Here is a 22,525-nt window from a genome sequence, read left to right as displayed (position 1 = left end):
CCGACAGAATGCATCATCCAGGAGGCACGTTTAAGACAGCTGGACAGGACCGTGGAGGTCAGTTCTCTGCCAGCAAGAGAAGCCTCTGTAGGCTATCATCCTACACTAAGAGCAAAAAACCAAAAGCTTATGGATTAAAAAAAAAGAAACCACATTTGAGCTATTGATCAAGAGAGTCAGAAGCTGAGGTCTTCAGCCACCCTGACTGAGAAGGGATATTCTCCCAGGCCCCTGGCCCTGACTGAGAACTGGGACGTTTCAAAGTGTTTTCAACCCAGGGAAACGTCTATTCAAGTCAAGCCTCTGGATGAATCTAGGTATGTAAAAATGACAAAAACAGAGGAGCCCTGGCTGATCTGAAGGCCCTGCCTCCTGGGCCTCCGCCTACTAGCTGTGCTTCAACTAGGCAGACCCCAAGGGCCCCTGGGAAACCCAGGTACTTACCTGCCAAACCCAGGTGTCGCTGGCTGGGTGTGCCCCCTTGCGCCCACCCCACCCCCCAGGCCCCCTCCACTCACCCCAGCTCTGGGCCTTGGACTATACCAGCCCATCATAGAGGGACAGCGCCTGCACGATGGACGGGTCCGCCTTGGATCCTTCCTGGAACTCCTGCAGCGTCAGCTTCCCATCGGCGTTCTGTAAGCAGAGAGGCGGGTAGAGGGGAGGGGGTGGCCAGCCTCCTAGGACAGGGGCCTCTGGCCTGGACCCTGGACACGCCCTCCCCGAGCCCAGCCCAGGGCTGGTCCCCAGAGAGCTTGCAAAGCTAGGTCAGGAGAGAGGAGCCGGGCACTTCCCGGCTGGCTCACCTTGGGTGGGCGACCCACCTCTCAGGGCTCCTGTTTTCGCACATGGGGACTGGAGAGCCCTGCCCAGCTTCTTCAGGGCACTGGGGGAGCCGTCCTTGCGCTCAAGCTGTTGTGAAGGGCTTGGCCGACTGGCAGTGCCCCTGAGGGCCACAGTTATCATCCTCGCTGCTCTTCGTCCCCACAAAGGCTGTTAGTCCCACAAGGCTGGGGGCCTGATGCGTGTCTCTGGGGTCACCCTTGGAAAGGTGTTTAAGCCATTTCTGGAGCAGTGTACACCGAACTCCAGAGATCGGCAAGGAGGCTGGGTGGAACCCACGTAAGAAGGCTTTGGTGGATCTCTTGTGGGAGGAAATGATTCAGGCCAGACTTCCTTCCCTGGAGCATCTTCCAAGGAAACACGTGAGAGCAAAAGAAAAAGGCCTTGGAGGCCACCCCCTCCCCGCCACGTCCCACACCCGGAGAGGGACGGTGTGATGAGGGTTCCACAAACTCAGCAGGCAGACCTCAAGGGGTGTCCACTGTGGGCCCCACTCATGCTACACGGGCGCTTGGTCTAAAGAAGAGGGGCTGGTCTTATCACCGTTTCACCGGTGAGGATGCTAAAGCTCAGTCACCTGCCCAGGGTCCCCTGGCTGCTAACCGGGGAAGCCGGGTTTGCACCCAATCTGACCCCAGTGTGCTTTTTTGCTTCCCAAAATAAGGGAGGTCTGAGTGGGGGCGGGGGAGGGGGATTTAACACCGTGCTGTTGAATAACATTGAACCTCTCTTCAGGAAACTAGGATTCTCAGCCCACACTCTGTGGACGCACGTTTTGATTGTCACCAGGAGCCCAGCGCTGACGGAGCCTCCGTGTCTGAGCCTCTCTGACATGAGCTGATCTCACTGTTTTAATTAAAGAAGTCAGGCCTCAGGCTCAAAGCTTTCAGGACAAGCACCTGCACCCAACCAGGATGTAATAATAAGGCCAAGGTCACTCTCATTCGTGTTCTTTTTTGAAGGCAAGCAATACTGGGTTTCCATACCATCCTGCTATCCAATTACTATTTAAAAACAATGCTATTTCCACTTTTAAAACTTTGGTATAAAGAAAGGTTTCTTATATGATATTGCTTATATGCAGAAGCTTAAAAAATTGACACAAATGAACTTATTTATGATACAGAAACAGACTCACAGATTTAGAGAATGAATTTATGGTCACCAGCAGGGGAAGGGCTGGGGGAGCAACAGATGGGGAGTTTGGGATTGACATATATACACTGCTACACTTAAAATGGACAACCGACAAGGACCTACTGTATAGCTCAGGGGACCCTGCTCAGTGTCATGTGGCAGTCTGGAAGGGAGGGGAGTGTGGGGGAGAATGGCCACGTTATATGCATGGCTGAGTCCCTTTGCTGTCCACCTGAAAACATCACAACATTGTTTACCAATTGGCTACCCCAATACAAAATAAAAAGTTTTAAAAAAAATGGTAAGAATGAACTTCTTTACAAAACAGACTCAGAGAGAATGAGTTTATTCCCCCCGGTTACCAGCAGGGGGCAGGGGGAGGGCTAGACTAGGAGTTTGGGATTGCCATGGACACACTGCTATACTTAAAATAGACAACCAACAAGGGCCTACTGTAAAAAATGATAATAAAAATAACAAACTCATTTTAAAAAGAAGGGTTTCTTAAACTGGGGTCTGTGGACAGAATTCAGCAGGTCTGTGGACTAAAATGGGAAAAAAAGAGGTCGTTCTTTTTGATAACTTCTAACTGAAATTGAGCCCTTCCTTCCATGATGAATCTGGGTGACGCTACCCCACGGGACCGGCAGTACCTGTGACTTTGTCAACTGTGGGGATCTCAGCATTTTCAGGACACATCACAGCTGCTGTAGGCCCACCCATACATATCGCCCCACTTTGGTATTATGGGATGGTTAAGCCCACCTCTATATCTTATTATCCAACGTATTCATAAAGAAGCTCACATCACAAATTTTTTTTAAAAAAAGGTCTTGCCGGCTGTATTCCAAATAGCTCCCTTCTTAATCCTGTGGATTTTATCTGATGCACTTAAAAATCATTATTCTGAGGAGTCCACAGCCAACCTGTCCAGAATGCCAGCATCTCTGGTTCATGGCAAAAAATTTACAAGGTTAAGAATCTTAGTGAATCAAAGAGAAAGAGCTGGACAAATTTAATTAAAACCCTTGATGTTCAAAGGGGATGGCTGCCAGCCAGACCAGTGGACATCACACCAGTCATGATGCCTACACAGTCATGAGCCAGACCCCTAGGTGGTCAGCGGAGCCTATGGGAGGGGTCTCACCTTGTCCATCATGGCGAAGATCCGGTCCACCCTCTTCTCCGGGGTGTTCTCCTCCTCAGGGAGCTCCACGGTGTTCCCCTGCCAGGGACAGATGAGGTGGGGACTGGCCTCTGCCACACCTGGCTTGGGGCCCTTTGCTCAAAAATACGCCCCCCCACTCCCACCACCCCGGGACTTCCCTCAGTCCAGTGGTTAAGACTCCACACTTCCAATGCAGAGGGTGAGGGTTCGATCCCTAGTCAATGAACTAAGATCCCACATGAACTGGGGCACAGCCAAAAAAAAATATGCCCCCCTGACAGGGGCAGTTCCAGATGAGGCCTGCCTCTCCCTCCCTCCGACTCCCCACAATGCAGCCACCATCTGTAATTCTGCTCCAGAACATCCCATCCACCCCAGCCCCCATCTGCACAGAGCAACCCCGGGCAGTGACCCTCATCGGGCCATCTCCTACCCCAGGCAGGAGAGCCGCCCCAGGGGGTGCTTCCTCTGGGCCAGGCCCAGTCACTAAATTTCATGTCCCTATGGCCTCCCCCCCACCCCATATGACCCAAGTTTCTCACCACCATCTGGTAAATGGCATCCACAATGTCCAGCATCTCGTTCCTGGTGATGTAGCCGTCGTTGTCCAAGTCGTAGAGCTTGAAGGCCCCTGCAATCAGCCAGCCAGGACGGAGTCAGCCCTGGCCCAGGGCAGGGGAGGCGGCCCCACCCTGCCTCTCAGCATGCAGTCCAGCCAAGAGCCCCACCACGCATCCAGTCAACGAGTATCTGTTGTTGTCTAGTAGCTCAGCTGTCTCCGACTCTGTGGGACCCCACGGACTGTAGCCCACCAGGCTCCTCCACCCATGCGATTTCCCAAACAAGAATACTGGAGAGGGTTGCCATTTCCTACTCCAGGGGCTCTTCCCCACCCAGGGATCAATCTCACATCTCCCAGCATTAGCAGGCGATGCTTTACCACTGAGACAGACACCTGGGAAGCCCAATGAATATTTACATCAACACAGATGGGAGGAGACAGACAGACAGACACACAAAAGGGACCCAGGCACCATTTCAACCAGAATTATTAAAGATATATATATATATGCAAAGGAGACACCAGGTCTGCAAGAGCTGAGGCCTCAGAGGCTGGAGTTGAGGGGGGAGGGGGCCCCAGGAGCATCTCCCAAGGACCGCTCTCCCTCCCCACCTACCAGCCTCTGCCAGTCTCAGTCACTCCCTTTCCACACTGATGCTGTATCTTGCTAGGGTCATCTTAGAAAATAAAATTATATGCCCGGGAAAGCGGGAGGAGCTTCTGCATAAATAAAATCCTCTTTTATTCCTAAAAGAAGCCGCTGTGTTTTCTTGCTGCCAATACAAAGCGGTGAAGATGTCTCAGTGAGAAGTGGTGTTCAGTCGCTCAGTCATGACGACCCTTTGTGACCCCATGGACTGCAGCATGCCAGGTTTCCCTGTCCTGCACCATCTCCTGGAGCTTACTCAAACTCATGTCCATCTAGTCAGTGATGCCATCCAACCATCTTCTGTCCTTCCCTTCTCCTCCTGCTCTCAATCTTTCCCAGCCTCGGGGTCTTTTCTAATGAGTCAGCTCTTCCCATTAGGTGGCCAAAGTACTGGAGCTTCAGCTTCAGCATCAGTCTTTCCAGTGAATATTCAGGACTGATTTCCTTTAGGATGGACTGGTTTGATCTCCTTGCAGTCCAAGGGACTCTCAAGAGTCTTCTCCAACACCACAGTTCAAAAGCATCAGTTCTTCGGTGCTCAGCCTTCTTTATGATCCAACTCTCACATCCATGTATGACTACTGGGAAAACCACAGCTTTGACTATACAGACCTTGTTGGTAATGTAATGCCTCTACTTTTTAATACGCTGTCTAGGTTTGTCACAGCTTTTCTTCCAAGGAGCAAGCGTCTTGCTCATTTCATGCTGCAGTCACTGTCTGCAGTGATTTTGGAGCCTGAGAAAATAAAGTCTGTCACTGTTTCATTGTTTCCCCATCTATTTGCCATGAAATGATGGGAGCCAATACCATGATCTTAGTTTTTTGAATGTTGAGTTTTAAGCCAGCTTTTTCACTTTCCTCTTTCAGTTTCATCAAGAGGTTCTTTAGTTCCTCTTCATAAGGGTGGTGCCATATGGATGTGTCGTCTGCATATCTGAGGTTATTGATATGTCTCCCAGCAATCTTGATTCCAGCTTGTGCTTCATCCAGCCCGGCATTTCACATGATGTACTCTGCATATAAGTTAAATAAGCAGGGTGACAATAGACAGCCTTGACATACTCCTTTCCCAATTTGGAACCAGTCTGTTGTTCCACGTCCAATTCTAACTGTTGCTTCTTAACTTGCATACAGATTTCTCAGGAGGTAGGTCAGGTGGGCTGGTATTTCTATCTGTTTAAAAATTTTCCGCAGCTTGTTGTGATCCACATAGTCAAACACTTTAGTGTAGTCAATGAAGCAGAAGTGGATGTTTTTCTGGAATTTTCTTGCTTTTTTCTAAGATCCAACGGATATAGGCAATTTGATCTCTGGTTCCTCTGTCTATTCTAAATCCAGCTTGAACATCTGGAAGTTCTTGGTTCATGTACTGTTGAAGCCTAGCTTGGAGAATTTTAAGCATTACTTTGCTAGCGTGTAAGATGAGTGCAATTGTGTGACAGTTTGAACATTCTTTTCTTTGTGTTTCTTTGGGACTGGAATGAACACTGACCTTTCCCAGTCCTGTGGTCACTGCTGAGTTATCCAAATGTGCTGGCATATGAGTGCAGCACTTTTACAACATCATCTTTTAGGATTTGAAATACCTCAGCTGGAATTCCATCACGTCCACTAGCTTTGTTCATAGTGATGCTTCCTAAGGCCCACTTGACACTCCAGAATGTCTGGTTCTAGGTGAGTGATCACACCATCATGGTTATCTGGGTCATGAAGACCTTTTTGTATAGTTCTTCTGTGTATTATTGCCACCTCTTCTTAATATCTTCTGCTTCTGTTAGGTCTGTACCATTTCTGTCCTTTATTGAGCCCATCTTTGCATGAAATGTTCCCTTGGTATCTCTTAATTTTCTTGAAGAGCTTTCTAGTCCTTTCCATTCTGCTGTTTCCCTCTATTTCTTTGCAGTGATCACTGAGCAAGGCTTTCTTATCTCTCCTTGCCATTCTCTGGAACTCTGCATTCAGGGAGAAGTGAGTTCTAGTCCACGGTCTGCATCTTCTCTCCAGACCCCCTCACGCTCCCCTCTGAATCCTTCTCTTGACCCTCTTCAGAGCCTTGCACATGCTGTTCCCCTGCAGGAGCCCTCTTCCCTCCTCCCTCTCCCAGCCAGCTTCCCCCTTCCCAGCTCAGCTCCCAACACACAACAGGGCCAGCTCCTGTCTGGTCAGCTCACATCTCCCGCTTCCTGCCTTGGCTGCAGTTTTCTGGGACCTTATGGATAATGTCCCCATGCTAGACTGACAGCCACAAAGGCAGGTGCCTGTCTATCTGATGCTCCAGTGGGTCCCAGCCTCTGCCCAGCACTGACACGTGGCCATGTTTGGTCAGTATCTGTTGGCTGAACCAGTACCTAAGTGAATGAATGAGATCACTCATCAAAACAGCCTCCGAAGCGGTGGGTCCAGCCCTGGAAGCGGAGCTTTTAGCTCCACACTGTCCTGCCTGAGGTCCCATGTCTGTGTGTGTTAGCCGCTCAGTCGTGTCCACCTCTTTGTGACCCCATGGACTGTAGCCCGCCAGCCTCCTCTGTCCATGGAATTCTCCAGGCAAGAACACTGCAGTGGGTTACCATTTCCTCCTCCAGGGGATCTTCCCAACCCAGAGATCAAACCCGGGTCAGGTTGCAGGCAGATTCCTTCACCACTGACCCTCCCATGTCTGCACCTGCTCGAATGTCCCTCTGCTCCTGCCCCATCTGTCCACCTGCCTAAAGAAGCCATGCTCCTCCTGCCTGGGCACCCCTGGGAAACCGCCTCTGACCTGGAAGGACAGGAGTTCTGTGCCACTGTCAGCACCGGGCAGACAGCCTGGGCCCGGGCGTTTGGCCTCCCTCCAGCCTGGGACCGCCAGGGAGCAGGACTTACACCGCAGCTTCTCATCCAGGGTTCCCCTCGAGGTCACCGACAGCGCCTGGATGAACTCGGAGAACTCAATCCGCCCGTCCTGCAGGAGAGAGAGGGGAAGGCATGGCCTCAGTTAGCACGGGTCAGGCCCCTCCTCCAACGGGTGGTGATGGATGGACGGCAGCAGGTACCAGACGCCCAGGTGCAGAGCAAGGGAGGGAAGGGATGAGGTTCAGAGAAGATGGGGGGGTGGGGGGATGGGCAGGATTAGAAATGGGACAGGCCAGGAGGAGGGACAGTGACAGGGCGAGCCAGGGGGAGAGCCTGACTCCACAGCTGGTGGAAGGAACAGCCAGCAGCTCCCTCAGCATAGCACAGAGGCCCCCAGAACCCCCTTCTCCTCAGCCTAGAACCACAGGCTCAGAAGCTTGAAGAGAAGGCGGGGCTCTGGACTGTTCGATCCTATTTGGTTTGCAGCTGAGGACACTGAGACCCCGGAGAGGCTGCCAGAGTTCCTCCCAGGGTCAGGCAGCGTCTTGGCTGCTGCTGCCTGCGGAGAAAGCCAGGGCATGAAAAGAGCAGAAACAAGCCTGAGTGCGCAACAGTGTGGAGCGTGGTGACAAGTAACAGGACATCCACCGCGAACATGCGGGAAGCCAGGAAATATGCCGGTGCAGGACGGAGTCCGGAGGACTGCAGACACCCCAACGGTGGGTATATGCCGACTGTGCGGGTGGCCATCGCCGGCAGGGGGCGGCAGGGGTGGACACGCTACAACATGGATAAGGCTTGAAAACATCATGCTCAGTGAAAGAACCCAGGCACAAAGGATCTCATAGAATATGATTGTTAGTTTCCTCATCTGCAAAATGGGGGTAATGAAAAGGCATCCTTTACTGGTAGTCAACTGTAAAGTGAAAGAAAGTGAAGTCGCTCAGTCGTGTCCGACTCTTTGCAACTCCATGGACTGTAGCCCACCAGGCTCCTCCATCCATGGGATTCCCCAGGCAAGAGTACTGGAGTGGGTTGCCACTTCCCTCTCCAGGGGATCTTGCCGACCCAGCGATCGAATCAAGGTCTCCCCCATTGTAGGCAGACACTTTACCATTTAAGCCACCAGGGAAATCCAGTTGACTATAAGGTCTCAGTAAAAATAATGCATGTAAAGGGCTTAGTACATAGTAAATGTTCAGTAAATGTCTCTTATGATTACAAACCCTATTATTATCCCTGGAGGCATTTGCCTTTTGTCCTTGTAAGAAAAGGGTCAAGGTGGACATATATGTGTGCATGTCTGCATACACACATGTCTGTGTGGATGGTATGTGTGTGTGTACATGGATCTCTGGGCGCCTTGAGCATGTGTGAGCTCACACAATGAATACACGTGCATGCATTTGTGTGCAATACGAGTGCGTGTGTGTCCATGTGTGTGTGCATGCATTTATGTGCAACTGTGCATATGCATGTGTGTGCATTTGTGTACATGTGTATGTGTGGTCCTTCTCCGAAGGGAACATAGCAAGTTAGTGTGGGTGTGGAGATGCCTCAGGAAGGAGGGGACTCTGGGCTGGTTGTGGGTGGTTGGGGGGACTCCAGGCTGGTTTGGGGGGTTGGGGGGAGACTCTGGGCTGGTGCAGGACCCGTCAATCCCCAGCTCACCTTGTTCTCATCAAAGACATTGAAAACAAATGTGGCAAACTTGGTGGGGTCCCCAAATGGGAAGAACTGCTTGTAAATCTTCTGGAAGCCCGCCGCGTCCAGCTGCCCGCTGGGGCAGTCCTTGATGAAGCCCTTGTACCTGGAGGTAGAGACCAGGCAAGAGACGGTGAAGGAGATCCCAGCATCACTGCATGCTGGGAGCTCCTGCCCAGCGCCCCGGAAGCCGGAGGCCCTGTCCTGGGAAACTGTGCCATACGGGGTCATGAGCACAGACCTGGACATCACAGGCCTGGGCTCATCCCACCCTTGCCTCTCATTAGCTGTGTGACTGGCAAAAGGTGGCCACACCTCTCTGAGCCTCATCTCTCCCATGGGGTAAGAGTCACGTGGCCACTCAGCCCTCTGCTCCACACAGGCGCCTAACACAAAACTCACACAAACAACCTCCTCGAAGCCTCGCTCTTGCGCAAGGCACTCCCGCCTCCCCCACCTTCTCCACTGAGCCCCTCCTGGAACCGGGCAGGCTGGTGGCGCTGGTGGGCAGAGCCACCATCTGGGGCCTGGCAGCTGGCTCCTCCCACATGCCTGCACCCCCCATGTGCACACACCCGCTCCCCTGCCTCTGTTCCCAGGGAACTGGGTAAACAATGCAGGAGGAGCCCAGCAATCTCTCAGGGCACCTCGGGGGTTTCCACTGGACCTATCCACCCTGCATTCCCAGGGCCCAGCACAGGACCCTCCAGACAGCCAGCCAGGTGATGGCAACATGGCTTCGCAGCCCACATCCCGTCTCTGCCATTTGTGGGCTGTGCATCCTCGGGCAAGCGCCTTCTCCTCTCTGAGCCTGACTCACCTCCTCTATGAACAGCGACAGCTGTCACATCCGCCATGCGGGGACTGTGCGAGATGCTGACGTAGCATCCTTGGCACAGGGCTGGACATAAAAAATAATCCATGGCATGATCTTTAGTGTCATGACCTCAGTGCCCTTTGAAATCAGTTCACCAGCTGGCCCCTGCATGGAGCTTGGCAACTCCAGCCAGGACATACCTTCCTCCGAGAAGGATTCCCAGCACAAATGGGGGTAGAGAGACAGATCAGCTTTTATCGGCTAACAGCTATTACCTCCGCTCAGCCACTGTCTGCTGGGCGCTTTGCAAACCTGATTCTCTTGGGACCCCCAAACAGGCCCACCAGCAAGGACTGTGAGCATGGCCCTCCCACCATTTTTTTTATGGTGTGGCTTGTGGGATTTCAGTACCCCGACCAGGGATTGAACCCTGGCCCTTGGCAGTGAAAGTGCAGAGTCCTAACCCCTGGACTGCCAAGGAATTCCCAAGCCCATTTTAAAGATTAGGAAGCTGAGGCTCGGCCATGGAGAGATTTGCAAGTCCTCGCAGCCTAGACTGGAGCTGAGGCAGGGTACGAAGTACCCACTGAGAGGGTCAGATGCTCAGAGACACCAGCCCTGAAGATGTCACCATTCTCCAGTCTACCCGGGGCCACTCTCCGATCAGGTCTTGGGAAAGTTACTGGAGACGCGTGACTGGCGGCCAACTCACAGGGAGCCTGTCGGGAAGCCACAGTGCCCCCACCCTCGGAGAACAATCTGAGGGGCCTGGGCTGGGGGAAGGGCTGTGCAAGGCACAGGAAGGAGGGGGCCTTGGCAATCGTGAAAGTGAGTCGCTCAGTCGTGTCCGACTCTGCGACCCCATGGACTGTAGCCCGCCAGGCTCCTCTGTCCACGGGGTTCTCCAGGCAAGAGCACTGGAGTGGGTAGCCATACCCTTCTTCAGGGGATCTTCCCCACCCCGTGACTGAGCCTGAGTCTCCTGCCTTGCAGGCAGATTCCTCACCATCTGAGCCACCAGGGAAGCCTGGGAAGCCTAAGTGATTGAGGTCAGACATCAGAAAGAAAGCAAGACAAGACTCTTGCTAACATGTCAGTGTTCTCTTAGGGGTGAGGGAGAGGCCGGGAGGAAGCCAGGAGATGGGGCGGGGCTCGGGGTCCGGCTGGTGTGAGTTCTCACCATTGGCAGTGCCCATCACAAGCAAGGGGCCTTAAAGGAGGCCGGGCCTCCATGTGTCCTCCCGCCCACGCCCTGAGGCGCCTCGAGAGGCCAGAGGCCCAGGGCGGCGGTCCAGGCTCAGCTGCCCTGTCTTATCACCTTTGACAACAGCCCCAAGCCAGGTGCTGGGCTAGCCTTCGTGGACAGTTCCTCCTGCAGTCGCCTCTCAGCCCTGCTCGACGGGTTCAGTGACCCCACTTCACAGATGAAGGCGCTGAGGCCAGGCCCCTGCCACAGCAGGACCAGGAAAGGGCCAGTCCCCCCACAAAACATCCTTCCCAGGTGCGTGTTCCAGGAGCAAATCTCCACGCCTGGGCCAGGATGCAGAGCCAGGGAGAAGTATTTTGGAGCCAAGACCTGGTCTGTGACCCCTGGCCCCGGGTCAGAACGGGTCCCTGGGCACGACGAGGGGGCAGGCCTGGCGCCAGGACGTGATGACACATGTGGGGGCATAGCAGGCCCTGGAGACCCAGACGGGGGCCACATTTCCCCTGGTGTCCCCCAGCACTGCCCATTACCCCCCCGCAGTGGGCTGTGTGTTACTCGAGTGATTCTAAACGATTATTAAAATCAATAGAGGGAGACCCGAAGGTGCCCAAAGCCATCTCCTGGCCGGGTCCCTGCGGCTGCCTGGCTCCTGGGAGGGGAAGGCGGTGGGATGGGAGCTGGCAGTGTTGTGTGCACCTGCGGAGGCGCTGGCAGTGGGGGCTCTGCAGCTTTCCTGGGGGGTGCAGGGAGGCTGGCCTCACTGGGGAACCTCCAGGGGGTGGGGGGCGGCTATCCAGTTTCCCTGGGAGAGACTGTCCCTGTCCCTGTGGGGCCCAGCCCCCTTGGTGCCATTAGCAGCAGCCCACCCCAGCCTGATGGCCCAGCCTCCCTTGCCCACCGTCCCCCCCCAGGCCCATATTCCACACCCTGCGGCACTTTCCAGAGTTGGCCATGCCAGCCACCCTCCCGGCCTTCGGACCCGCAGGTCCCTGGGCCTGCAAAACACCTCCTCCTCCCCTTCACCTGGATACACACTCATCCACCAGGTCCCAGCTTCCCTCCAGGAAGTCTGCCCAGACCCCACCGCCCCCCCCAGGGGCTGCACTGCTCATCTGCTCCCCCAGCCCTGGAAAGACCCCTGGGCAGCAGGAACCACACTGTACCACACGTACCTTCAGGCTGTGTCCCCCCTCCGACCAAACTACTGACGCCACGGCGTCCCCATGCCTGGCCCAGGGCCTACACATAATGGGGGCTCAGTAAACGTCCTGTGAACTCAGTGAATGAGCTGAATGAATGAATGAATGAATAAATAAACACATAGAGAGGGAGAGCTAGGCATTCTTCCTGAGCCCCGGAGACCCTGGTCGGAACCTGAGAACTCCAGGCAGGTGGTTACAGAATCACGGGTACACTCCCATCCCACCATGGATTGATGGGAAACTAGGGGCCCACAGAGGGAGGGAGACTGGTCCAAGGTCACACAACAGACACAAGGCTCGGTCGGTCCCGGGACCCCTGCCTCCCAGGCTTGCTCTTCATCCGCCTCTCCTGTGAGCCAAGCTGCATGTAAAGGCAAGTGCTTGCTCTCCAAACACTGTAACCCCATCATCAGAAGATGGGGGCACCCCATCTCGCTGAAGCAGAGAGGAGTCTGGGCCCAGATGCCCCAGTGGCCCCCAGGCCCTGAATTTGCTCTTCAAGCCCTCACGGCTCTGAGACCAGGACTTCCTGCCAAGTCCTGGTTCCAAGGTGCAACTCAGCACCCCCTGGCTGGCAGAGCCGAGACACACACACCCCCTCCCCACCATGGGCACGCAAGGGAGCTGCTGCTTAATAACTGAGTTCCTGCCCAGGAATTCCATCCCAGGATAACGAGAGACGTACGTGACTGTGTCCCCATCCTTGGCCCTGGCTCAGGTTCCAGCAGGCCCGGGGCCTCCTCCCTCTCCCCCCACCACCCCTCCCTCTCTGCTTCAGACTCACAGCTGCCTGGAAACCTGTGCCGGAGCCCGCCCTGTGCTCCAGTCCCGGATCATCGTGTCTCACTGTAAGAGGGACCTGAGGAAAGCCTTTCCCTGCAATGTCCCACAGTTTCTCTGCTGGCAAAATAAATGGCTTAGACTAGATCAGGGTTTTCTACTGGTGCTACCGACACCTGGAGTCGGATGATTCTTGGTCATGGAGGCCTGTCCAGTGAGATGGAATATTTGACGGCTTCCCTGGCCTCCCCCTGCTAGATGCCAGAAGCATCCCCACCCCAAGTTATGACAACCCAAGGTGTCTCCAAACAATGCCAATATCCTCCCTGGGGCAGAGCCACTCCAGTAGAAAACCATAGGACTAGATGGTCTCCGGGGAGCCCCGCAGAGCAGAAAGAGGGTCTTCCCCAGTGTCTATCTTTCAGTGGTCAAGGATTCCTAACAACAGGGACCTGGGCTTTCCAGGTGGCTTAGCAGTAAAGAATCCGCCTGCAATGCAGGAACTGCAGGAGACACAGGTTCGGTCCCTGGGTGGGGAAGATCTCCTGGAGGAGGGCATGACAACCCAGTCCAGTATTCTTGCCTGGAGAGTCCCATGGACAGAGGAGCCTGGCGGGCTACAGTCCATGGGGTTGCAAAGAGTTGAATATGACTAAACTGACTTATCATGCACACACAGACATGGGGCTATGTGATTTCTGGGCACCATTTCACCAAATCGTCCCAACAAACCCAGGAAGTGGGGATTATTACACCCATTGTACAGATGGGGAAACTGAGGCTAGGAGCTGTTACATTTCCTCTTGGCTCAGGGCCACCACATGGCATTTCTTCAGTCCAGCACACTCCTTCCCCTCCTCCTTCCCCCTTTTGTTCTTAGCCTCAGTTCATCTCCCCTAGAGAAGCCCCCTCTGCCTACCCCAGACAGAGCGAGGCTCTAGCATACACACTCACAGCACCCTGTCCCTGGCCTGGGCCTCGCAGTGGTGGCCATAGCCTCTGTGATGACAGGCCAGTGAGTGCATCTCAGGGTCTGTCGAGGCAGGAACCTCACATCTTCTAGTTCACCCCGAATCTGCAAGGTGTACCGACACGTAGCAGAGGCTCAGTAAACGCCTAGCGAGTCGCACGTGGGCAAACGGGGGGCCCGAGGTGGAGCCCCAGCACCACCTCTGTGTGCGGCCAGCCACCAGCCGTGGCCCAAAACCTCCATGGCCTATTTTCCCGGGTGCCTTCTGCCTGGTTCCAGCCCAATGGTGGAAGCGACAGAAGTCCTTGGCACTGATGCTGGCGCAGGTCAGGCCGGGGAAGGGGAGCAGCACAAAGCGTCCTCACACAGCCTTGTTTCAGAGCAGGGGTCTTAACTCTCTTTAGGGATCGGAGGAGAAGCCATGGAACCGAATCCGGGACACAGCCCTGCCCCGGAGCTCCGCACACGCAGTTTCCAGCCACGAGAGCACGGGCGTTTGACGTGGCTGACTGTACCTGAGAGTCAGCTCTCCACGACAGGGTGGAGATGAGAGAAGAAAAGCCTAGATTCGACAACTGCGTTCTGACGCCTCTTTAAGAGGGAAAGGGAAGGAAAAGAAATCTGTCATTTCATAAAAACACTGCAGGCTGAATGCCACTTACAAAACATTCCTTCCTGTACGCCTCCCACCACAGCACCAGCCCCGTGTCTGCCCCCCACTGCGCCAGCCTGGGTCCCCTGGGAGACTCCAGCGCCTCATCTCCCCCAGTCCCTGCTGCCCCCGGAAGGAGCCTGGCACAGAGTAGGTGCTCAGTAAAGATTTACTGAATGAATGGGCCAACAAATGAATGAATGAATGAGGGAGTGAAGGAAAGAGGGAGTGGGTGAATGAATGAAGGAATAAGGGAGTAAGTGAATGAAAGTGAGCCAATGAATGAGAGTAGGGCATGAATGAGTGAATGAGGAAGTGAGCAAATGAACGAAGGTATAAGGGAGTGAATGAATGAATGAGTGAATAACGGAGTGAGTGAATAAGTGACAGTGAATGAATGAGTGAATGAGGGTGTGAATGAATGAATGAATGAATGAGTGAAGAAATGAGGGAGTGAGTGAATGAATGAGTGAATAACGGAGTGAATGAATGAGTGACAGTGAATGAATGAGTGAATGAGGGTGTGAATTAATGAATGAATGAGTGATGAGTGAATGAACGAACACCAGCCATGACCTGTGGGTCTGATTCCAGCTCAGCTTCCCGTTCTCTGCAGGCCCCGCAGCCCCAAGGCCACCAGGGCCTCGTTCCCCAAGGCCCCAGCCTTCCAGGCCTTCCTGGGACCCACTGCTCTCGGATCCCACAGAGTCTTGTCCCCTGGGACCCAGCTTACAGCGAGCCCTGCATCACCCTCCATGCCCACCCACCTCCCTGCCAAGGGTTAAGTGTGGCGGACGCTGCCTTCTGCAGTGTGAAAAGTGGCAAATAAATAGGTGGATAAAGAAGAAAGCATAACCCCCAGCTGCAATCAGCCAAACGCAGCTGGGACTGCCTGCCGCAGCGCCCTGGCAAACTGTTCCCCATTATCTTTTCAAACACCTCCTTTCCCATGGCATTCCCCTCCCAGCTCCCTGGAGACCAGCCTTCAGACAATCTGGAGGAGGGGCTCAAACACACCCCTGAGGCTGGGGCCTCTTCCCTGCACCTCTCCCCTCCCCCTTCTCACTCCTCCCACCCTCCCACCCTCCACAGCCCTCAGCTTTGTTGGACTTCCCAAAGCCACAGCGGGCAGGGCTGGGCCCCTGTACCCTGGCCAAGGAGGCCAGCAAGCTGGACCCAGGCTCCACACACACACACACACACACAGAGCTGGGTGACCCGGCCAAGTGTCTCCACCTGACTCAGAGCCTCAGTTTCTTCATCTGTAAAATGGGCTGCTCCTAGCCTGACCCCACGGCATTGTTCTAAGCACCTGGCCCACAGGAGGCACCCACAGACATTAAGGAGAGGCGGCCTCCTGACCCAGGGCTGCGACTGCGGACAAGGATCCAGGACTGACAGCTGGCCCTGTTGAGGCGGCTGCAGAATTCTTCCTGCCTCACCCACTGTTTCTGTTACAATGCCATTGGGCTATTTGGTTATTATAAATATAATAAAAAGCATTACGGAAAACTTATAAAATAGAAAATGTGAGAGAAAGAAAATACCCATAATCTATGAGGCCACCACCCCCAACACACCCACCACCAGGCTCTGGCCAGTTTCCTTCCCATCTTCTGTTCCCTCCACACATTTTTCATCACAAAACTGTGTTGGGGGCACTATTTACGCCCCGTTGCTCCCATTCGGGATCGCATTCCCTTCACTCTCCGGGTGATCACAATGTCACAATTGCTTGTAAGGGCCTGGAACCCGCTAAGGCAGGGGTCCCCAACCTCTGGGCTGCAGACTGGTACCTCTGGTCTGACCAGCAGCAGCAGCAGATTAGACATAAAGCGCACAATCAATGTAATGTACTTGAATCATCCCCAAACCATACCCCTGCTTCCTGGTCCATGCAAAAATTGTGTCCCGTGAAATGGGTCCCTGGGGCCAAAAAGGTTGGGGACCACTGTCTGTGGTTTCCTATTCAGCCCCCATTGAGGTCTTCAACCTTCTGTTGTGGTGAATGGAGCTCATTCATTCAGAGCAGGAAATGAGATGGTCAAGATGGTCAAGGACCATCAAGATGGCTGTGGACCCGGACCTGATGCTGGCCCCACCTCCCTGAGCCCCCAGCCTCCACCCTCTGCAAATACAGGGCTGGGGGCAGCCGAGGGGGTGACCAGCATGAAGCCAGGTGGGCGGTGAGAGCCCCCGTGGCCCGGCCCAGCCTCGTATCACTGTGGCCTGGTTTGCGCTCCTGACCACCTGGGGCCCTGGGGGGACCTGGCACCTGCCCAGCTCTGCTGCTGCTCACTGGGTGGCCCAGGACCAGTCAGAGAGTCACAGAAGCCCCCCTGGGCCTGGCCCCTCTTCTGTGGAGCAGCTAGTGAAAATCAGCCCCAGACCAGACCACCCTGGACCAGGCTGGAGAGACAGGGAGCGTGGTCTGTGTGACCTCTCCCACGCGGTGACGCTGCAGCAAAGACGCCAAGATCTGGGGCAGAGGGAACAGCAGGAATGGAGGCCCCGAGGCAGGGAGGAGCCTGGCATGGCTGGTGCCTGGTGAGCCAGCAGGTGAGGCCAGGGACCGCGGGGAGCCTTGAGGGCCAGGCGAGGGGCTGGGCCTTTATGCTGAGTGCAGTAAGAAGCCACGAGGGGCTTTTATACATACATACATATATATATGCATTTGTCTGTTAGGCCGTGCCGGGTCTTAGTCGAGGCGCGCAGGGTCTTTGCCCTTTGTGGTCACATGTGGGATCCAGTTCTTTGACCAAGGATGGAACTCCCTGCCTTGGGAGCTCAGCCACTGGACCACCAGGGAAGTCCCCACAAAGGGGCTTTAAGCAAAAGAGAAACACAGCAGGGAGGTGGGGTGAGGCAATCCAGGAGGGTGAGCCTGGAGAATAAAGACCTAGAAGCCTGAGTATTTCTGGAACGCCCACCTGGGGGAGTGGCGAAGTGGAAAATAAGGTTGGAGGTGGGTCAGGCCCACCTGTCCGGCCGAGGACGTGGAGAAGGAAGGAGGAGGAGGCACCCTCCATCCCTGCAGCCATCTCACCACCCAGGTGCTGCCCACCTGGCCGGGGTCCCCGGCAAGGGGTCAGCCAAGCTGGGCAGGGCAGCCACGGCTCTCCCCCTCTGCTGCCTGGACTCAGGGTCAGGGAGGTGAAGGCAGGGCTCCCCCAGGGGTCTCGTGGCCTGGGACCCTCCCAGGTGTGGCCTCCACGGCCTGCTGTGATGGAGTGCACGTCTGAACAGTGGAGGGAAGACCACCATCAGTGGCTGTCAGCTCTGGGACCCTCTGCTGTGACCTTCACAGGGACTATCACTTCAATCTCTCATTATTCCTACATGGGGAAACGAAGGCTCAGAGGCCAAAGAGATGGGAAGAGGCAAGGCTGGGGCTCTAGAGTCCATTTCTAAGCCACCAAACTTTCTAGAAGGTCGCCAAGCCCCGCTCCTTGCTCACCTATCCACCCCCAACTCAGGTTCACCTAACAGTGAGCCTCCCCTGGGAGCTCCACATTCCGCAATGACAGACAGCACCCACTCTCCCCTCCCTACCCCAGGGAAGTCATCGCTAATCCATCACAGACCTCATTGATGCCTCACTGCTACACTTTCCATTTGCTCCATGACATACGGCTTCAGAATCCTCCTTAACACAGCACTCCAAGCAGCCACTATGGACTGATCAGAGCCGGCATCCAAGAAGAAAACTATCCACCATCCTTGATCCGATCTATTCAATCGCTTTATAGAGAGAGTGGCTGAACCCCAGAGAGGGGGAGAGACTTCTCAAGACCATGTGATAATCTAGTGACAAAGCTGGGCCTGGGATCCAGTCTCCTGACTTGTTTCTGGTTCAAACTTCTCGCTCGGGTGAGCAGGGTCTGAAATTAACACTGGCGGTCCTCAGAGATGCCATCCGAGGCAAGGGGTCACCACCAACCCACCACCATCCCCAACCACAGTTCAGCTGGATCTACATCCATTCCTTGTGAACAAAGGAATCTGAACCGAAGGCTGCCTGTACCCATTTGTGGATAAGCCCCTCTCAGAGGGCCCTCCACGTGCCCCTGTCCTGGGCAGCTGGGCTCCTGGCCCATCAGCACGAAGCCAACACCCCCAACCCACCCAAGAGTTTGGGGAAAATGCAGCTACTCACCACTGCTGGACTTCCTTCTCGGTAACTGCAAGAGAAAAGAGAAAAGTGGCCTTTTAGCTCAGGGAAGTGTCCTAGGGGACAGACAGACACAGGGGAGCCTCCTTCCTGCCCTCCCTGCCCCCGCCCTTGGCCATTCTGCCCATGTCTGGACATTTCTGGACACCAGCCAGCTCTGTACAAGAAGATGCCTGCAATCCCCTACCCCCAGCTGGTGAGCAGTCTCAGTCTGACCATCCTGACCCCAGGGGACGACAATGGCCCATCCCCTCCAGATGTCCACTGTGCTGCTGGGAGGACTGTCAAGACCAGCCTCCTGCAGGCAGGGGCTGGTCTCTCCCTGCTGCCCTGAGCAGGTCAGGCAGGACTGTGTGCCCGGACCAACACGGAGGATCAGTCGTCCCCATCTGGCGTCCCTGGGGACAGGATGGTCAGAAAAGCCACTGGCGTCCCCAGGCACTCAGCCTCCCTGCCGGCGCATGGAGGGTGGGAGCAGAAAGGCTGAACCCCCTTCTCCACCCTGGAAGCACCCAGCACCCTCCCCTCCTCCACCCACCCTCCAGCCCCTCAAAGCATTCAGCCCCAGGTTCTTTTTACAGGCAAGAAGAACGGAGCCGTGAACCAAAAGATGGAGCAAGCCATATAAAGTAGCAGAACCTCCAGCCGAGCCCAAATAGTCATTCTTTACTGAACCGTGAAATAAACCAAAAAAAAAGTTGTTTTTTTTTTTTCTGAAAAGTACTGAATCAGTTCGGGTTGGAACAAAACCAGTAATATCTCTAAAGTCACTGAACAAGAACATCTAACCACCTCTAAGGCCTTGCTCATTCCTGGGGCGGGGGGTGGACCTTGGGAGAGCACCTCCAGCACTCCGTGCCTCAGTTTTCCTGTTTGTAAAATGGGAATAACAGTTATAGTACCTGCCATACTAGCTGTCCTGGGAATCCAATCAGAACAGATGTGAATACTCCTGAGTCCCCAGCACAGGGCCTGGCACTCGGATGTGCTTGATACAGACTTGGAGAATGAATGAGTGAGTGAACAGACAGGAAGCTGGGTATTGGGTGCAGGTCAGGTGAGTAAAAGAACTGAAGTCCCTTCCCAGCGAAGTAGGGAAGGAGGCCCAGGGGAATCCACCTCACCACGTGTGCCTGATCAGACTCGAGGTCACTTTTCAAGAAACTGTTCAGAGCAAGCTCGGAACAGCTGCCAAGTCCCGAGCGCCCACCACAAGCCTAGATCTGGAGCAGGGCAGGCCTCTGTGCTTTGGTTCATCTGCCCTGACAACGCTCCCAGGGACGCTGCCACTCTGCCCTGGTTGCAGATGGGGAAACTGAGGCATGAAGGGCGGCAGGACATGCAGTGGGAGGGCGAGGGTCTGCATTCGAGTCTGTGGCTCAGCCACCCACCCACAGCCGGACCCTGGTGGTCAGACTCCTGGGGCAGGTGGCAAGACTCTGCCAAGCCCCCCTTGTCAGCACTCTCCTCCCACAAGAGGCTGGAAGAGATGCCCTGTCCACGGGCACAACGCTGAGTCTGTCATACAGAGTGAAGTAAGTCAGGAAAAGAAACGTCATATATTAAGACACACATGTGGGACTTCCCTGGTGGTCCAGTGGCTAAGAGTCTGTGCTCCCAATGCAGGGGGCCCAGGGTTTGATCCCCGGTCAGGGAGCTAGATCCCACATGCTTCAGTTAAGGCCTGGCATAGCCAAATAAATAAATAAAACATTAAAAAAAAAAAAAAGACACACATGTGGAATCTAGAGAAATGGTACTGGTGAACCTATTTACAGGGCAGGAATAGAGACACAGACAATAGAGAACACGCTTGTGGATGCAGAGGGTGAAGGAAAGCGAGGGATGAACCGAGAGAGCAGCATTAATGTATATACACGACCACGTGTAAAACAGACAGCTAGCAGGAAGCCGCTGTATATATAACACAGGGAGCTCAGCTCAAGGCTCTGTGATGACCCAGAGGGATGGGATGGGGGTGGCGGAGGGAGCTTCAAGGAGGGGATATATGGACACAAAAAGCTAATTCTTGATGTTGTACAGCAGGAACCAACATAGCATTGTAAAGCAATCACACTCAAATTTAAACAGAGAGAAACAGCAAGGCCACAGTGAGAGTTGTAGGTTACCAAGAACAGCCAGCCCTGGTGTAAAAGAATGCAATTTTCCAAGAGCGTTTTGGCAGAGGGTAGAGAGTCCCTCGGACAGCAGGGAGATCGAACCAGTCAATCCTAAAGGAAATCAACCTTGAATATTCATTGGAAGGACTGATGCTGAAGCTGAAGCTCTGATACTTTAGCCACCTGATGCGAAGAGCCGACTCAGAAAAGAAAGACCATGATGCTGGGAAAGATTGAGGGCAGGAGGAGAAGGGGACGACAGAGGATGAGACGGTTGGATGACATCATCAACTCGTGGACATGAGGCTGAGCACACTCCGGGAGACAGTGAAGGACAGGGAAGCCTGGAGTGCTGCAGCATGGAGTCGCAAAGGGTCGGACAGGACTGGGTGGCTGAACAAGAGAGTGGGAAGGGAACCAGGCAGGAGGGTGGTGAGGGAAATCTTCCCTGGTCTAACAGCCTGGGCAGCCCTACACTTACCACCCATACTTGGGAGAGAAGGGCAGCAGGAGCCGAGGGACTGATCCTTGAATTCAACCTGGAGACACAGGAGATCCATCATAGCGTAGCCAGGAGCTTAGGGTCTCATACTCTGGAGCCAGAATGGACAGCCCGAGTTTAAACCTAGCTCCGCAGCTTACTAGCTGTGTGTCCCCGGGTGAAGTACTTCCCCCCTCTGAGCCTCAGTTTCCTCATCTGTCAAATGGGCTAGTTGTGAAGACTAAAATGCTTGGTGCTCTTCACGGGCATAAAATCCCATAGACAGGTGTGCTCCTGTTTTCCCAATGAGGAGATTGAGGCTCAGGCAGGCCAGCTTACTTGGCTGAGTTACCTGAGGTGGCTGGGTGGGGCCAGGGGCCAGGACTGTGCCTCCAGAGCCCAGGATGGATGCCCAAGTGGACAGCCACCCCCCGCCCCGACTTCAAGTCATCCAATGAGCTGTGTGACCTTGTGTGACCTTGGCATCATATGATACAAACAAGAGGAGCAGGGTAGCAAGCACTGGGGTGCTGGTCCACTGCTGACCTTACGTGAGGCCGCCCCCTCCAGGTCAGAGGAGGAGGCTTCCCTGGAAACCCCCAGCTCAGAAGTCCCGATGCTCTCCTGACCATGCCCCCTGCCCCATCTCCCAGCAGCACCCCCTCCCCAGGGCCTCTGAACCTCCACCTCCTCCCCACGCCCTTCACCAGGCCCCATACCCAATAAGCCCTCAAGACACAGACACAGTTGGCTGCCCCTTCCCCATTACAAGGGCCCCCACAACAGAGCACAGAGTGGCCAGCAGGTGGCCGAGCTCTGCGGGCTGTGAGCTGGGAAGGGGGAGACAGGCCCTGCCCTGCTTCACGCAGCTAATTAACCAGGAAACAGGTATCCTCCGGCCCCGGGCCAGGCCCGGCAGCTGCCACTGCTTCACTGCCTGTAGCCCTGGGGTCTGTTGGAGGGGCAGCGAGCAGCAGGCAGGTCTCGGAGGGGCTTGGCCACCTGCCCCCACTCCACACAGGTCAGGCAGGCCTGCCTCCAAATTCCAGCTCCCAGCCTAATCATGAAGATACAACCAGGCAAATGCAGAACGTGGGACATTCGACCAGACAACTGTCCAGGGTACTTAAATGTCAGTGCAAAAAGGTAGAAAACAAGGCAGGGCATTGTTCCAGATTAAAAAAAAAGACTAACAAGACAAGGCCATCAAATGCAACTTGAAATGCCTG

General features: G+C 54.7%; 1 protein-coding gene across 2 annotated transcripts in view; it reads right to left on the bottom strand.

Annotated features, from left to right (window-relative positions):
• The window catches only part of NCS1 (neuronal calcium sensor 1), a 56,266-nt gene that overhangs the window by 10,944 nt on the left and 22,797 nt on the right, over positions 1-22,525 (bottom strand). Inside the window, exons 1-7 of one of the 2 annotated variants that reach the window (XM_020874928.2) lie at positions 21,297-21,402; positions 18,681-18,705; positions 8,864-9,002; positions 7,223-7,301; positions 3,691-3,779; positions 3,128-3,205; positions 519-636 (exon numbers count right to left, since the gene is read on the bottom strand). In XM_020874928.2, coding sequence (XP_020730587.2) covers positions 538-636; positions 3,128-3,205; positions 3,691-3,779; positions 7,223-7,301; positions 8,864-9,002; positions 18,681-18,705; positions 21,297-21,378 — 591 coding nt within the window. In that variant the 5' untranslated portion in view covers positions 21,379-21,402 and the 3' untranslated portion in view covers positions 519-537. Of the gene's footprint in view, positions 1-518; positions 637-3,127; positions 3,206-3,690; positions 3,780-7,222; positions 7,302-8,863; positions 9,003-18,680; positions 18,706-21,296; positions 21,403-22,525 lie in introns of those variants that run through there. The other variant, XM_070454650.1, reaches the window with a different exon arrangement.

Source organism: Odocoileus virginianus, chromosome 2 (genome assembly GCF_023699985.2).
Source record: "Odocoileus virginianus isolate 20LAN1187 ecotype Illinois chromosome 2, Ovbor_1.2, whole genome shotgun sequence".
NCBI lineage: Eukaryota > Metazoa > Chordata > Mammalia > Artiodactyla > Cervidae > Odocoileus > Odocoileus virginianus.
Note: the sequence above shows the minus strand (reverse complement) of the source record. Positions and strands in the feature narration are given on the sequence as shown.